Here is a 15,468-nt window from a genome sequence, read left to right on the forward strand (position 1 = left end):
AAATTTTTCTCTCTCAATTCAATTGTATTTTTTTTTATCACAAATGAAGACCTATTTATAGATCCACATTTGAGATTAGTCCAAAAATTAATATATCATCATCTACATCATCACACACTAATTTTCAACATTTTACAACACAATATTCAACATTCAACTATAATAATAATAATATATTTTCAACAAGATTGAATATATCCCGCTTAATTATTTAAGTTGTTGCCATTGCCAACCTTTCACAGTATTCTTTATAGTAAAATACATTTCCATCACCCTAAATTTATTTTTTATTTCATTTATTATGGTTTATCATGAAAATAACAAGATCGTTGAGAAGTGGGACCAGTGAAATAAAAGATAAGTTGCCCTTGAATGAAAAAATTTTAAATGTATTTTTTATTCACACTAGTAAGATTTCATAAGTTTCAAATATTTTATATTATATTTTATATTAATTATGATGAATTTCAAATGTGATGAATTTCAAGTTCAAGGTAACATTTGAAATTCATTTAAGTGAAAAATGTATAAATTTATGATTTGATCTATTGTTTATTTTATGATTTTAAAATCTTTATATCCAAGCACACCAAAGAATTAATCTATATTTTAAAATTAAAATTTGAATGAGTTAATTTAGGCCGGGGTTCAATCCGGGATTATAATAAATAAAATAAAACAAGGTCAATGACCATATGGGATGACGACTAAAATTGATCGAGGGAACAAACTGAAAAATAATCTTCATGTTAATGGTTCAAAGCTTCCAGTAGAAGCAGTTTCCCTCCGCTTTAAATACATAATATATATATGGCCTGGCCTATTCCCATCGTTCGGCGCCAATTAGAATCGTGAAATCCGTTCAGGCTTTCAGCGATCCTCCCAATTCACTGAATTCGCACGAAAAAGAATGAATTAATAGCCGAAAATGGAGGATTCAAAAGTTTTCAGTGTTCGAATAGTCTCGATAGACTATTACATGGCTGCGCCAATTCCAGGATTTGACATTTCTCAAAGCACTTTCCATGGTTAGCTCTTTACTCGGACTGCCGGTTCCACGTCTCCATCTTGGGTTTTGATTTTTCTTTCTGGTTGATTACTAGAAACTTGTGGGTTTTATTTGATTTTATAATTTTTTTTCCCAAAATGGGTATCCTCAGGTGGGAAGGTGAAGGAGGTCCCGGTGATAAGGATATTCGGTCCGACCCCAGCTGGTCAGAAGACTTGCTTACATATCCATCGTGTATGACGTTTTTCACTGCATAATTTCTCTCAATTCATGCATATGTAAGTTTTGTTTGTCCATGGATGTTCACCAGCTTCCCACAAGCCTGAAGTTCAAGCCTTTTTGGTTTTACACTGAGAAAAATCAAAACATGTTAGCTACATAGAGTTGATTGTTTCTACTGTAGAAAGTTTCCCCTGATTGATGTTTAGCTTAAACTATCTTGTTTTATGCAGGCTTTGCCTTATCTTTACATTCCATGGTCAGATCTTGGCCATATACCCGATGATGAAGGTACCTTATGGTCGGAATTGTCATTATATGCGTGAAATACCATTCTAGTGTTTCACATCATTAAGACGAATTTAAAATGAGTTACAGGGGATTGGAATTAGAAATGGTTTCTTTATCTGTTACCCTCTGCATCCTTCAGTTAGCCCAATAGAGCAGGCGTACTAGTTGAATGGATTTAACTTGTTAAATTGTGGGAGAGGTAATAACAAGGAAAGGCTTTTTTGCGTTTCTCAATGGTTGATACCTGCTTAAGATAGTAATTGTCGGAAAATATATCATTCTAGTTTGGAGGGTAGACTATATCAATCATGCTTAGTTAGAAATTTTCCAGTCATGTTGGAATTTGTATTCGATTTATTTCCAACCGTGTCAGTGCCACAGGTCCATTACCTTTGAGTCGTGTGTTGGCAGCCTCATAAAAACACATTAGACTTTCTCATTCAACCTAAAAAAAGAAAGGCTTTATGCTGAGAATAGAGAAGGAGAAATCAAGGCAGCCAATAATCAGCCATTAATAATGAACAAATAAAAATTGACCTAATTGAGAAGGAAGAGAAGTTATGAAGTCAATTAGAAATTCATGGAGAAGAAATGTGGGGAAGCCAAAGAAAGGGCATCAGGGAACAATTGAATTGACATGCATTGTTAAAATTTCGGTTTCATTCCTCCATGACCATATACCTCCACGTCACCCAATTTTTGCCCCTCCAATAGGTTTTACCATACGAGTTGAGTAGCATGAGGTTCTAATCATTTGTGGTAGAGTAAATTAAGAACTAAAAATCGAACATGTTTTGCAAACCACTAGTTGAGGTTGATGCCCTTGTGGAGTATAAACGTAGGATTTCATTTTTGACAATATTATCATTATTTAAGTTGTTTTTTTAATGAGAATGTGAATCATTCTTAGATGGAAGAGATGCTATTCTGATTTAGATATATGTAAATAGGAGTTTTTCAGAACAAAATCCATACTTCGATAGGCTATCACACTTTCCACCGTAACTTGTCAGCTATTAAAGCTATTTGCTGCTTTCTCTACTCTGGTGGAAAATTTGTAGAATGTTGTTTATTGAATGTGTGAGACACTTCATCTTAGCTAAGTAATATGAGGATGGTTAAATTTCCAAACTTGTTAACGATTTTGCTTTCGGTTAAAAACTATCTTCTCCTTGTGATCAGAAAGCTGTGCCTGTGTATCTGATGGACAAGAAGCTCATCTTTGACTATCCTTTTATGCATGACAGCTTTTAATATTTTGAATCGTTTTTGCATGTGAATGTATCAATATAAATAAGAGAAATATCAACCTCTAGATCGTAACCAAATTTATGACTCGAGTAATTGCTATGTATCTCTCAGTAGTTTATATTCTTGAGTACTTGTAATTAGGTCTTGCTACTGGTTCAAATTTTTCGCTATGCATGGCAAATTTATAAAAGGACTGGTTTTAGACTAAGATTTTGAACCTGATCTATTTTTCTTCCTTTATCGAAAATTGAACAGTTGATTCATGCATACATGCTCTGTCTCTGGGTCTTGATAAGGCTTTAAAGGTATCTCAGATTCAAATAGTTGTTACTTATATGCCGTTTTTCATTAGTAGTACTTTTCCATTTGATGGCAGAATTCCTTGAACATGCTTTGTACATTGACTTTTGTTAGCTCAAAGGTAATACTGGCTCAAAACGTCAGCATGTGCATGGTTGCAATCTTGTTCGAGCGAGGAAGTTTTATGGCTATCATCCTACCGAGGAGCTATTTGTAAAGATTTATCTGTATCCTAACATCATATTTGTGTTTTTAGGCTGGCTTAGATGCTGCATATCGCTATTATTTGACGAGTTTAGGAGGGGGGCTGGGTTTATAGCCCAATGGAGAGGGAGCAATCTACACTTCGTCTCCTCTCCCAATTCCAAATATGTCAATTTATCTTTCTTATGGAAATATTAATCTCTCTTAATTTTCGAAATAAATTTTCAATTTTTGAGAATTGTGTCGTAATATTATTATATCCTATGTCCCATTTCTTTTTTCATTATTATTATTATTATTATTATTATTATTATTATTATTTTTATTATTATTATTATTATTTTGTATTCACAGTCAAATGATCTTCTTTGCTACCGTATGGCTTCCACTACTACTCCCTGTATAATATATTTGTGTTCCATTAGTTCTTGTATTGACCAAATTTGTGCTGTTAATTGTCATTACAACATTTGCTAAGATATACGTGCAGCAGTTTTCACACTAGAGTTACTGTATTTTTGCTCTCTTTCTCTTTGTTTTTGGTTCACTTCCCATTTATTCTACTGAGAACCTTGACAAATATTTAAGCTACTATCCACAGGATGTTTCGCGGGCTGCAAAGCTTCTTTTGGTAATATCTTAAGCTTTAGAATGTGATGCTTCATATTGTTATATAATTTTATTGTTTCTGAGATTTTCTTTTCTTAGGCCATCCAATTTCACGTTGCGTAGAGCAGAAATCCTCAAATTTCTTCAATGGTTGTGTAATCTTGGATTTTGAATTGCCAGTTGCTATCCATTGTCTCCATGGATGGCTTTTAGCTTTTTACCGCGTAACAAGTTACCATGTTTTCTTAAAACCTATCAGTGGCTATCTGTGAATGGATTTGTTTCAGCTATTGTGGAGCCTCACAAATTCATAATCGGTAGGTGGATGCCGTTTTTTTATGTGTAGGCAGGTGGAGTAATGGAAAAGGTTTTACAACCTCATGAGTCACATATACCGTTTCTTCTCCAATTTTTGGTATGCATATGTTTATTTCTGTATATCCATCCCAGCATATTTATCAATATTTCTAATCATACTGTCAAAATTCTCATTTCTTTCTGTGATCCTCATTGCAATTTAGTCGAAACATTTCCCTTGTCTCTCTCAACTTGGATGTGGTGGTTACCACTTCCCTTTTGTATCCATATTCTGTTAGTCCATATGTACTCAAATGTACTTTGGGATGCTTATTCACTTGCAAAGTTTCAGAATTCAATAGAAAGATATGCTGAAATCCAAGTTTTTGGTGTTTCAGAGACATGCTAGTATATGTGAACCGTGTATAATTCACCTTTCTTGCTTATTGTGAAATCCAAGCACTCACAACTCAAGTTGCATCATGCATTTCATAGGGTAGGACACTATTCGAATTATAGTGGCTTTTCTTTGCAATTTTCCATACAATAAGATTTTCCGAAATTGATGAGAAAAATAAATTTATTTAATCTATACCATATGTTAGGTGAGAGCACCTAATATCACCTGTATTTGGTGAAGCCTTTTTGCGATTTTCCAAAATTGTCCTTAATTTGCTTCTTCATCTTCTTTTCACTTAATTTATTATTATTTGCTTCTTCATCTTCTTTTCACTTAATTTATTATTATTTGTTTTGCAAACCCTTTTCCAACTTTTGTTTTGCCATGATTTATTTAGCATTCAACTCGATAACAGTCAATCACCTTCTTCTCATACAAAATCATCCAAAACAGAAAAACCTACTCCCCAAAAACACAATCGATCATAAAATTTTATTGAATTTATTTTTATATTGTGGACACGCATCGTGTGTGTGTCACGGTTACTAGTGTAGTTTATGAAACTAGACTCATGATTTTCAGATTTTTTCAGATTGACAACAATTTGTACGGAATGGGTCATTTGCATGTTTCAAAGATCAAGTTTCGTCGTCCTGTGCCAGATGTTTTCTCGCAACCGAAATCTAATTGCAAGAGTGAGCTGAATTCATTGTCTGAGGACTCCACGTTTATGGCTGGGAATTCCCAGGTTGTACTTATGGTGTTATTTATTTTGGAATTTTTAGATGAATTTCGTATGCATAGGACTTATATGGTAGCAATTCTATTTAAATTTCTTATTTAGGCAGATATAGGTGATGGCATGTGTTCGAATTTTCCTTTGTGGACATCTTCTACAGTTCCAGATCGTCAGATCATGAAAAATGGCAGTCAGACTGATTCTTTAGCAAATGAAGATATTCCATTGTTCAGGCGGCAGAGTACCTCTGAGCTGGAAGGAGATGCTGTAATTGATGGTTTGTTGGGTTTTACAATTTCTGATGTTTGATGTTGTGATTCCTTGGTTTTGTCCACACAGTCTAACCATGCATTTTCTCCCAGAGATAGTAAATCAGCAGCTTTTGTCGTATGCACGTCTTTCTCAAACTCATTCTGATGTGAAAATGGTTCAGTCACTAATACCAATTTGGGAGGTTATCTTCTAATTCACCCGTTCTGCTAGCAATGCATATCTTAAATAATTGATCTTACTTATGACTAGCTATATCATTCATTGTTTTAGGAAGAATTTGAGAGGACTGGAGTACCTGAGGCCGTGCCTCCCAATTCTGAAAAACCACTTCCACGAGATGTATTGAAGACTCTGTCCTATGGTATTGATTCTGAAATGTTGATGGAAGTGAACGACGATGAAGGAAGCAAGCCACCTTTGACTCTAACATCAATAAATTGTTCAACAGATTGCAGAAATTTGGTTGATTATGGACTAGACCACTTTGAGGGTTGCATCAATCTATCTTCCAAGCATTTGAAACAAAGTGACAACATTGGATCTTCATCATTGTTAGAATCATTATCTGAAGCTGTTTATGAAGACAAAACTAGTGCATCCGAAGCAATTGATAAACTGCGGATGTCTTGCTCTGCGGGGCAATTGAGTGAAAAGGTAATGCTCTAATTCTTACGGTTTCACTTTCATTATCCAAATCTACCCCTGCCAAATCCCAACAGAGATAAAGGAACGTAGGTGGAGTCTTTGTTGTATGTGAATGTGAGTGAGAGATGGAGGAAGGAGATTATTAGGTATAATGTGCAACTTTTTTGTTTGTTTTGGGGAAATACGTTGGGGCCTGGGGGGTATGATTTTGAGGAAATAAGATGTATGTTTGGTATTATGGTAAAGAAAAAGAACTGTTAGCTTAAATCTCAAATTATGTCAGAAATTCTGTGAATGGTATCACATTATTGTTTGTGTTAGAATATCATAATGTATTTGAGTTTTTCTGGAAAGTGATGAAAAATCGGATTGACACAATTTGGCAGTACTAATTTTAATAGAGATAAAAATGATCTAGGGGAGTTGTAAAAATGAGGAACAAAATATTTTGAGAAAGAGAATGTAAATGAGATTTCAACTCTTGGTTTTATTTTTGGTGATGGGAAAATGAAATCAGACAAAGGGATCATATTTCCATGTGGTTTTACCAAATTAAACCAGTTGTCACGTCACGTGGTTCTATCTCATTACTTTTGCCCATGCTTATGAGATGCAGTTGCACAAAATCTTATTGTTACTATATGGTTTTTATTTTTATTTTATCATACTTCATTGGGCTTCTGTAGTTTAAATTGTAATATTTGTGAACATCGCATCAGACCTCAGATGAAGATGCCTTGAGGCTTTTAAAGTGGTTTGCATCTTCTCAAGCTGCTGAAGATATAAACTCTGATGACGAACTTGCTCGTGAGACAATATTGAGTCCCTTGATACCCGTGAAAACCATTGACGAGGTGTTAGAGAAAGCCAATGTGGAGTACGAGAATGAATCCCAGCAAGAGTGTCAGGACATTCTTGATTCTGTTGAAATGCTTAATTTTGAAGAATCGAACGGCAGAGCTTCTGAGCTTATCAACAATAATCATTCTAGCCAATCATTGTCAAATAAAACTATACCTCAAGTCGATGGATCTAGTGATGATCTACAGTCAAGTCCACAGTTCAATGAATCGCACAATTTAGACACTAATGAACAAAATCCATCACAGAAAGCGAAACCATGGGCTGAGAGAGTTTCAAGAAGCTGCGAGCACCATAAGAAAAGGCCTCGTTGGGGCTCTTTGCCCGTTTCTAGTCAGAATGCAAGTAATGTTTCATTTCCTAAAACATTCAACACATTGAGTGGATGTGATGACGAGAATGTAGAAGGTTTTGGTACTGCCGGGTGTGGTATTGAACCAGAGAGATCTCCTTTTGTAGTAAAGGTTGATGAGATGAAGGATGTTGGCTACACGGGGCAAGCTAGCTGGATAACTCCATGCTCTACACGTGAGTTGATGAGGAAAAAGCGTTCACGTCGAACTGAAGGATCCGATTCCAGAAGTCCTATTCAAGATCAAAACAATTTTTTTCGGCCGGTGCATAGATCCCCAGTTGCCATTGAAGGTTCAACATTCCATGGTATGATCTTACCATCTACTGATAAGGTTTCTAGTGAAATAAAACCCATTAAACGTTCAACTTTTGGGAATTTGCCTCTTTTCTGTGGCACTAGCATAGAGCCAGGAAATACACCAATCATTTGGGATCAAAAGTCTGTTATTCAACTTGAAACTGGCAATAACATTTGTTGTGAACATATGAAAAGCTCTCAGAATTGTGTTGGGAGCGTTCATATTAGTTCTTGTATGCTTGAGCAACCTCGGTTTAAAAACAGTAATATCGATGGCCAAGATTCTAGTGGTCTGGATTTGCTTCAAACAGATACTATTTGTTCAGGTGCAGTGGCTGGTTCAGCTGCAAGTGACTCTATATCCAAAGATGACTGCCCAATTGAAAGTGATTACCTGATTGCTAAGCATAAGGTACCTGAGAGTCCAGTTGAGGATTTGGAAGACATGACAAATAAAACAACAATTACGCATTGTAAAAATTATCTGTGTCAAGAAATTAAACCTGGTTTCTCTATGCCTTACTATTCGATATCAGATGATTTAAATAAGGAAATGGAATCTGTAAAACTCGTTAGCATGGTTTTCTCCAAGAAACCTCCAAAAATGGAGTGTACGGAAGGGCCAGGTGGAGAATCCCCAGGGCCTAGGGATGGGCACTGTAATGAAGTATCCACTGTTTTAGGTAGATCTATAGAGGATTGTCTTCCTTTTTTTGTAAGGAATTTCCCAGAAGAAAAAGAACTACCCCCAAGAAATCATGATTATGTTAATCCCCATGAATCAGTAATTGGTGTTCCCATTCTTTATCAAAATGATGGATCACATTTGTTCATTCTTACCTCTGCCATCTCACCCCCATCTACAGAATCCGTCGATAAATGGTTATCATCATGTGGCTCTGATGCTATGGGACAAAAGTCAGATGCACCATCACTATTTCCCCTATTTTCTGATGGATCATCTGGTGATGTGATTGGCTCACTTGGTTCTCAGGCTGATATTAGTAATTCACCTACACGGCCGGAAAAGCCTAATTTGGATCGACTACATGAGCATAATCAAGAATCCTGCAGCACGGAAGTTAAAGAGTTTCAGAAAACGCCATTACCTGGCTCCAAGCAAGATCCCTCTCAGATATCAGGCCCTGATAGAAAAACGAAGCTAACCCCACTTAGTCAAATTGGTTTTCGTGATCCAGCAAGTGTTGGTGGAGGGCAGCAGCTAACGTTGCTGAGTGTAGAAATCCAGGCTGAATCTAGAGGGGATTTAAGACCTGATCCTCGTTTTGATGCTATAAATATCATTGCTCTTGTCTTTCAAGAGGACGATGAGTCCACTCTTGATGTTCACGTGCTTCTGCGTTGTAATCATGCATCTGTTGTAAAAGACCTGAATGCAATTCTTGGGTGCAAGGTACTTGTGTTTTCTGAAGAATTACAGTTATTCAGCCATTTTACAAAGTTAATTCATTCTGCCGATCCCGATGTAATAATGGGCTGGGATGTTCAAAGTGGTTCCCTGGGATTTTTGGCTGAAAGGGCTGGATATCTTGGCCTTGGTTTATTGAATAACATATCTCGGGCTCGATCTGAAACAAATGAAGCTTTGATAGAGTTCGAAATTTCTGAAAAAAATATGGTGAAGGAGATGTTATCTGAATCTGAAGCTGGGGAGGCTGCCCATCTTAGGAATATTTTGATTGAGGACGAGTGGGGCAGAACACATGCCAGTGGTGTTCATGTAGGTGGCAGGATTGTTCTGAATATCTGGAGACTGATGCGGAATGAAATTAAACTTAACATTTACACAGTTGAAGCCGTAGCTGAAACAGTATTGAGGCGAAGAGTCCCATCTATTCATTGGAAGGTACTTAACAAATGGTTTTCAAGTGGTCCTGGACGTGCTAGATATCAATCTGTCGATTATATCTTAGAGAGAGCAAAGTTGAATTTGCAGATTATGAATCAGCTTGATGTGATAAACCGAACATCAGAACTAGCTCGAGTATTTGGCATTGACTTCTTCTCAGTTCTGTCGAGAGGTTCACAGTATCGTGTTGAATCTATGTTTCTGCGACTGGCACATACACAGAACTATCTTGCAATTTCACCAGGAAATCAGCAGGTTGCCAATCAACCTGCAATGGAATGCTTACCCCTTGTTATGGAACCAGAATCTAGTTTCTATGCAGATCCAGTTATCGTTTTGGATTTTCAGTCCCTTTATCCATCCATGGTTATTGCTTATAACCTTTGCTTCTGTACTTGTCTTGGAAAAATTTCACCTTCAAAGGAAAATTGTCTAGGAGTCAGTTCATATTCAGCAGATAAACATACTTTGCACAATTTGAGACGGGAGTTGCTAGTTACTCCCAACGGAGTTCTCTATGTGTCTTCCAAAGTTCGGAAAGGAATTCTACCTCGCCTATTGGAAGAGATATTATCAACTAGAATTATGGTGAAACAAGCGATGAAAAAATTGGCTCCATCACAGAAAGTTCTTGGCCGGATATTTAATGCCCGACAGCTTGCTTTGAAGTTGATAGCAAATGTTACTTACGGTTATACTGCTGCTGGATTTAGTGGGCGCATGCCATGCTCTGAGCTTGCTGACAGTATTGTGCAGTGTGGCCGGAGAACGCTAGAGACTGCAATTTCATTTGTGAATTCAAATGAAAAATGGAAAGCCAGAGTTGTTTATGGTGACACAGATAGGTAATTCTTGTTTCAAACAACTTTTGAAAAACTTTTCAAAGTTATAGTTTGCAAAAACACAATTGCTTGGAAAGCATGATGGCTACTTCATAGTACATGTTATGAAATAATCTAGGCTGTGTACCGTACAATACTTATGGTGGAACCATCATTTTCACAGGCATCCTAATGTACATCTAGTTGGGAGTTTTTTTTCTTTTTTTCCTTCTCTTTTACCATGCTTTGTATCTCATCAACCAGTAAAATGGTGGCAGGATAGATGGGAAATGTTTTTGTTAAGTAGATTGGCTTGTTTTTCATGTTTATAATTGGAGTGTTTATTTTGTTGCATGTTTATAATCCATTTTTTTGGTTCAAGTGGCAATTAATTTGTTCTATACTTTCCTTCATTTTTTTGGGCTTAAGAAGCCATTTAATTCCTATACTTTTGTGCTGCAGCATGTTTGTACTCCTTAAAGGTCGATCTCTCAAAGAAGCTTTTACTGTTGGACGAGAAATTGCATCTGCAATAACTGAAATGAATCCAAATCCCGTCGCTTTAAAAATGGAAAAGGTTTACTACCCATGTTTCCTCCTTACAAAGAAGCGATATGTTGGGTATAGTTACGAGAGTCCTGATCAGAGCAATCCGATTTTTGATGCTAAGGGTATTGAGACTGTGAGGAGAGATACATGTGCTGCTGTTTCTAAAACTATGGAGCAGTCATTAAGGATATATTTTGAATATCAGAATATAGACGAGGTAGGCATCAGAAGTATGTTCTCTCATCTTCCTCTAATTACTCGTTTGAATTTCATAAAATGAAAATGTGCTTCATTTAGATAATAGGACTGATACAAGAGGTTGATGTACACGTGCGACCAAATATTTCATACGAACTATTGACTAGAGGAGTGGGAAGGCAACTATTCCATTTTAGTAAAGCCATTTTAATCCTTATCTATGATCTAAGACTACGTTTGGTTCGAAGGATGTGATTATTGAATGATTAGTACATAAATGATAAAAAAAATGATTGATGTAGAAATATAATGTATTGTGTTAAATAGTATTTTGTTTGGTATGATTTTCGTGGATGTGATAAATTAAGAATTTTTGTACATTTGAACTAAATATTACCCTTCAAATATAATGAAAGTACTGCCCTAATTTATTTATCTCAACTACTGCTTGGATTTTGTAAGGCCGTCTTCACCATTCTTCTTTCGAATACTTCTACATATTTCTTAAATTATTCATATCGAACCATTCTTCTGTGATATTTTTTGAAATATTGTGGGTAGGTAGACAATCTGTTACTTCTCATCCATCATTTTTCTGTGTTTTCGAAATATTCCAGAAAGAAATATTCATAATTTTTGTGTGTTGTTTTCTGCTGTGTTGTTTTCATGGGGAATTACCGAGAAATTAAGACGTTGCATGATTTTACTTCTGTATGAGGACGAGTTCGATTTCTGATGTTTTCGCACCTGTGAGAGGAAACCTAACACGCACAGCTTTTTTCTTCCATCGTTTACATGGAGATGGGATAAGCAAGATGGTGGGCCCTTCTTTTTCTTGGGTGTAGTAGCAGGGGTAGAATTGGAAATAGGGATCTGATTACAAAAAGGATTGTTAATATATGGGAGGTAGATGGGTTTACTATCCTTCAAATAATATCAGTTTGTCCTTTGGACATTGGATTCACTTGATTTATTAAAAATTGTACCAAACACCATATTAACCAATGAAACCAACCACAATCCTAGGCAATCATTTATACCAAACGGTTAGAATATAAATTTTGTAAAAGAGATAGAACAGTTTTGACTATTTAGGAACTCCGCCGTATGTTTTGCCTGATTTTTTTTACTTAGGAATACCGCCATATAATTTTACTGATTTTTTTTTATAAATAATTAGTTTCCTCAAAATGGCACTTACAAATAGTTATCTTGCCATAAATCCACGTTCAAAATCCTGTACCATCGTGATCGTGGGATAAGTGGTCATTCATTTCCTCTGGAGAGGGCTTGTCTTCTGTTTTGTACCAGCAGTGATCCATTTTCTCAAAGTGGCACTTGCAATTATGTCATGCGTTCAAACTGGTGTAAATTTTTTTAAAGTTCCTATCAAGCAGGTGGAAGGTTTTGCATGAAACTCCACTGCTGCTGCAGTGTTATCCATGTCCTCTAGAGAGGGGCTGGTCTTCTATCTTGGTTTAGAACAGGCTATGGATTCTTGGGGGTTCAGCCTCATGCATGTGCATGGGAAACAAAAGCTTTCCCTCGATGGAAGCTTAGAACAGAAATTAGGATGCGAGGCTTCCTCAAAGCCGGTCTCATCCTTAATGGGCTACTTGTTGCTCGTGCTTAATTGTTGTGTTTATCTTCTTCCAATTGAGATTGGGTGATTGTTTGTGCTCATTTTTTTATTGTTGATTTAATGAATTTACCATGCTCTCACCATTTAGAATATTTTTTCTGTCATTGATACCCTACCATACAGAAAACCCATCTACATCTTAATTATATTCTAAAACTGTCTGATCAAAGAACACGTTTTGCCATATAATAGCTCTTTGAAACTTTCTGTCCGATCAAAGAACGTGTTTGATCATATAGCTCAAGTTCTAAGTCAATATAGAACACATTGGTGTGATAGACCTGTGTGGTACTAAATGTATGAACTTTGATTGATTTCCTTGTATTTTCTCTGTTTTGTCTTATCCTTTAACAGGTCCATTCATATCTACGGCGTCAGTGGACAAGGATGCTATCTGGCCGAGTTTCTCTTCAGGATTTTGTGTTTGCAAAGGAAGTTCGTCTGGGTACTTACAGCACACGTACTTCTTCACTTCCTCCAGCTGCAATCGTAGCCACTAAAGCAATGAAAATTGACCCCCGGGCAGAGCCTCGATATGCTGAGAGAATACCTTATGTAGTTGTTCATGGTGAACCCGGGGCTCGTTTGGTGGACATGGTAGTGGATCCTCTTGAAGTTCTGGCTATGGACTCCCCTTACAGATTAAATGACATTTACTACATCAGGAAACAGATAATCCCAGCATTACAGCGAGTTTTTGGGCTGCTCGGCGCTGATCTCAACCAGTGGTTTCTAGACATGCCTCGATCATCACGTGAAGCTGTTGGAAAACGCTGTTCTCTTGGTCTGAATCCACAGAGAAAAAGAATCGATTACTACTACACATCAAGGCATTGTGTTGTCTGTGGTGACCTAGTTCAGGCGTCGTCCCATCTGTGTCCGAAATGTATTAAGAATGAAACCACTGTTGCCATAGCTTTGATTGGAAGAACTTCAAAATTGGAAAAAGATATCCAACACCTCACAGCTGTAAGTGCTACATACGTTAAAATCTGCTCATGTTCAGGTTTTCTGGGGAGACACCCATATCTATCAGGGTGGAACTGAAAAGGGAACTATTCATCTGCTCGCAGATTGAAAGCCATCCTGTTTTTTGTAAGTAAGTTGCTTTTACATCGTGTGTTTTATTTGCATTTTTCCGTTGAAATGCAGATATGTCGTCATTGTGGTGGCGGGGATTGGCGTGTGGAAAGTGGAGTCAAATGTATTTCACTCGCCTGTTCGGTTTTCTACGAGCGGAGAAAAGTTCAGAAAGAATTACAGTCACTATCTGAAGTTGCAACAAGAGCTGGTTTCTATCCTAAGTGTATGGTCGAATGGTTCTAACTTCTAAGTGGTAAGCCATTGTAAATATAGTCATGTACCAGTACGATGTATTTTATTCAGACTCACATGCTTTAGTTAGATTTATACGTAAGGAATATGTAGGAAGGTCATGCTTTCGAGTAATAGGTTACTTGTTAAAAACATCTAGTATTATAGATCGACGGAGAAATAGATCACTGGTGTTGAAAAATATATTATTATTATTATGTTGAATATTGAATATTGAATGTTAAATATTAACTTGTAAAATGTGAAAAATTAGTGTGATGATGTAGATGATGATGTATTAATTTTTGGACTAATCTCAAATGTGGATCTATAAATAGGTCTTCATTTGTGATGAAAAATACAATTGAGTTGGAAGAAAAATATTATAAAGTGTAGAGTTTGATATATTTTGAGTTTTGGAGTATTTACTTTTTACCGTACATTTTTATTTTTTCATAACACGTTATCAGCACGAAGCTCTAAAAGTCCTCCATATTTTTCCAAGCTCCAAAACACAAGAAAAAGGTAACAAAAGTAAGAATATTTATTTTATTGTTTATTTATTTGTTGTGTATATATTTAATATATAATATCATGTTATTATCAGAAATGATAAAAAAAAATTAGCTTTTAAAAACTTGTTATAAATCCTGGGAGGATGTTAAGACGACATCCCACACTCTCAGTAAGGGATACGACAAGTATAAAAGCCTCTAAGGTTTTTAAACAATAACGTGATATGATATATATTTATTATGTATATATACTAACTATATCAATATATAATTTCATGTTATTATATAAAAGGTTGTCTAGGACACTGACCTTATAATAACGTGATATGATATATATTTTATTGCGTATATTTAATTATGATTATCATTATATGCATCACATGATTATCACGAATTTTTATTCAACACATACTCGATTTTTTTCCTTACTCCCAACGGTCACAAATGGTAACAAAACGGCTAGTTTTTGCCCTATAAATATGTTCACTGAAACTCATTTTTAATCACACCAAAATTCACTCTTTCTCTCAAAATATTTTCTCCTCGGTTTTTTTGAAGATGAAGATGATGACATTTCTAAGACTATTTTTCATAACGATTATGACCATCATGCTCACGAGTCTTGTACTCACCGGCGATTATCCACCGCACACTTTTCATCTATTTTTAAACATACTTGTACTCGTCATTTATCCATTATTTTGTATTGTCATATTAATGGAAATTAACTTATAAAATGCATTGTTATTTTTCTAGTACCACCATGTCAAATTTGGCAAAGCATAAATTCGTTGCTCTCGATATCACTA

The 15,468-nt window shown here is 35.9% G+C and overlaps 1 protein-coding gene across 5 annotated transcripts; it reads left to right on the plus strand.

Moving 5' to 3' along the window:
- The first annotated feature begins 713 nt into the window (after positions 1-713).
- LOC140893332 (DNA polymerase zeta catalytic subunit) lies at positions 714-14,297 on the plus strand. Of its 5 annotated transcripts, XM_073302384.1 has the most exons (16): positions 714-1,028; positions 1,161-1,243; positions 1,462-1,519; positions 3,026-3,075; positions 3,185-3,297; positions 3,863-3,905; positions 4,230-4,298; positions 5,173-5,328; positions 5,425-5,596; positions 5,682-5,773; positions 5,863-5,953; positions 6,041-6,246; positions 6,957-10,465; positions 10,904-11,207; positions 13,185-13,799; positions 13,983-14,297. In XM_073302384.1, the coding sequence occupies exons 1-16, from the start codon at positions 929-931 to the stop codon at positions 14,154-14,156; spliced, it is 5,835 nt and encodes a 1,944-aa protein (XP_073158485.1). In that variant the 5' UTR covers positions 714-928; the 3' UTR covers positions 14,157-14,297. The 5 variants fall into 5 exon arrangements, with proteins under 5 accessions (XP_073158485.1, XP_073158484.1, XP_073158487.1 ...); XM_073302383.1 differs by having other exon boundaries at positions 5,863-6,246; XM_073302386.1 differs by lacking the exon at positions 13,983-14,297 and having other exon boundaries at positions 5,863-6,246; positions 10,904-11,220; positions 13,185-13,463.
- The last annotated feature ends 1,171 nt before the right edge of the window (positions 14,298-15,468 follow it).

The sequence above is a fragment of the Henckelia pumila genome, chromosome 3 (assembly GCF_033568475.1).
Source record: "Henckelia pumila isolate YLH828 chromosome 3, ASM3356847v2, whole genome shotgun sequence".
Lineage (NCBI taxonomy): Eukaryota > Viridiplantae > Streptophyta > Magnoliopsida > Lamiales > Gesneriaceae > Henckelia > Henckelia pumila.

Coding starts and splice junctions, on each gene's coding strand:
- LOC140893332 (XM_073302383.1), top strand. CDS start 929: ATGGAGGATTCAAAAGTTTTCAGTGTTCGAATAGTCTCGATAGACTAT. Junction 5,774..5,862: donor CACTAATACCAATTTGGGAG/GTTATCTTCTAA, acceptor TCATTGTTTTAG/GAAGAATTTGAGAGGACTGG. Junction 11,208..13,184: donor AATATCAGAATATAGACGAG/GTAGGCATCAGA, acceptor ATCCTTTAACAG/GTCCATTCATATCTACGGCG.